At 38.8% G+C, this 1452-nt stretch overlaps 1 protein-coding gene across 1 annotated transcript in view; it reads left to right on the forward strand.

The window, feature by feature from the left end:
• Window positions 1–1452, forward strand: part of tspan18 (tetraspanin 18) — a 102337-nt gene that overhangs the window by 89162 nt on the left and 11723 nt on the right. The window contains exon 3 of the mRNA XM_015401675.1: window positions 584–679. Coding sequence (XP_015257161.1) covers window positions 584–679 — 96 coding nt within the window. The remainder of the gene's footprint in view (window positions 1–583; window positions 680–1452) is intronic.

Here is a 1452-nt window from a genome sequence, read left to right on the forward strand (position 1 = left end):
CAGCAGACAGCAAGAAGCCTCCCAGATCTCCAGATGCATTTGAGATATCAAAAAAGTACTCCAGAGTGTTGTTCAGCATGGGGGTGAGTAGAAAATGAAGGCTAATCATGTTTTGGATGTACTATTCCTTTAATTCTTTTTTTTTTTTTTACTATGTCATTAGTATCATGATATGGGTTAGATTAGGCTAAGATAACCCAAGATTTTAAATTCTCAAGAGATTAAATCTGACAAACACTTAAGTGGGGGAAATTTGAATCTGAAATTTAAATCAAACTACCTAAAAGTTTTTTATTTGTTAGTGTTCTGTTTGGTAGAACTCATAAAAGTGTGACCAGATCCACGGTCATCATTGTCGCTCACTATAAACCTTTTTTTTTTTTTTTTTTACAGTGTCCTGTCTGGGAATGTGGCAATAAGAATAATTGTCTTGATGCCAAAAAAAGCCCAACAGATTTTCTTGATTTTACTTTTGCAAGAGCTCACCATAAACCTAATTACCATCCAATATTGGGGAAAATTGGAATACTGTCAGCATGCAACAGGATTTATGCTGCATATTTCTTGTTTTTTTTTCTTCCAGGGGCAAGGAGAGGCTTCAGCTCGGGGGACAACCATGGAGGGGGACTGTCTCAGCTGCATCAAGTACCTCATGTTTGTCTTTAATTTTCTCATCTTTGTAAGTACTTTTCATCTCTTTCTCAAAGACTCTTAGTCTAGCCACCTCTGAAGTTAGTGTCAGTATAATGATTTAAGATGGGCTTCTGCCTGCTCTGTCCCCAACTGACTAATGGAACCACATTTGCATTTCATTAGATGAGGCAATCTTGATTCTATCAAATTCTCTTTTGATTAAATTTTAGTGTGCTGACACACATCTGAGGCTCACTGTGCCATATGGAGTTTGTGACTGACACCTGAGTTTATCAGTCTTGATAAGACAATCAAGGGTAATCCCGTTAGTCGGAGCCATTGGAGTGTGGGGGTGGGGCGTTTCTGTGTCTTTTTCCTGCTTTATTAGGTGCATCCAAAACCGTTTACAGACTCCACTCGCTTGTGGTTGTTCAAAGGTTCGGGTGATAATGTAAGCAGTAGAGCAGCAAATGATCTCTGCAGTTAGCACTATGCTGCTTTTCTTTTAGTGTTTTTATCATTACATTTTCAGAGGGATCTTTATAGAGCTTTTATAAAAGTACCCAGTATTCTTTATTTCCTATTTTTTTTTTAAGTTAAAAGGAATTTAAGTACAGCCAGGTTTTATAATTTTCTACAGGGAGGAGAGGATTGCTGGAGTCTCTGATCCCCCCCAATATCTACTTTTCTTAATCACAAGAGTAGCCCAGTGGGGGAGGTGGATAGGATTTAGTGAGAGGAAATAAGGTGGAGGATGGAGGCTGCAGCCATCTTCAGCAGGTTGGGGGTTTATCAAAGCCGGATGATATCTCCACACTC

The sequence above is a fragment of the Cyprinodon variegatus genome, unplaced genomic scaffold (genome assembly GCF_000732505.1).
Source record: "Cyprinodon variegatus isolate N-32 unplaced genomic scaffold, C_variegatus-1.0 Scaffold1248, whole genome shotgun sequence".
NCBI classification, from domain to species: Eukaryota; Metazoa; Chordata; class Actinopteri; order Cyprinodontiformes; family Cyprinodontidae; genus Cyprinodon; species Cyprinodon variegatus.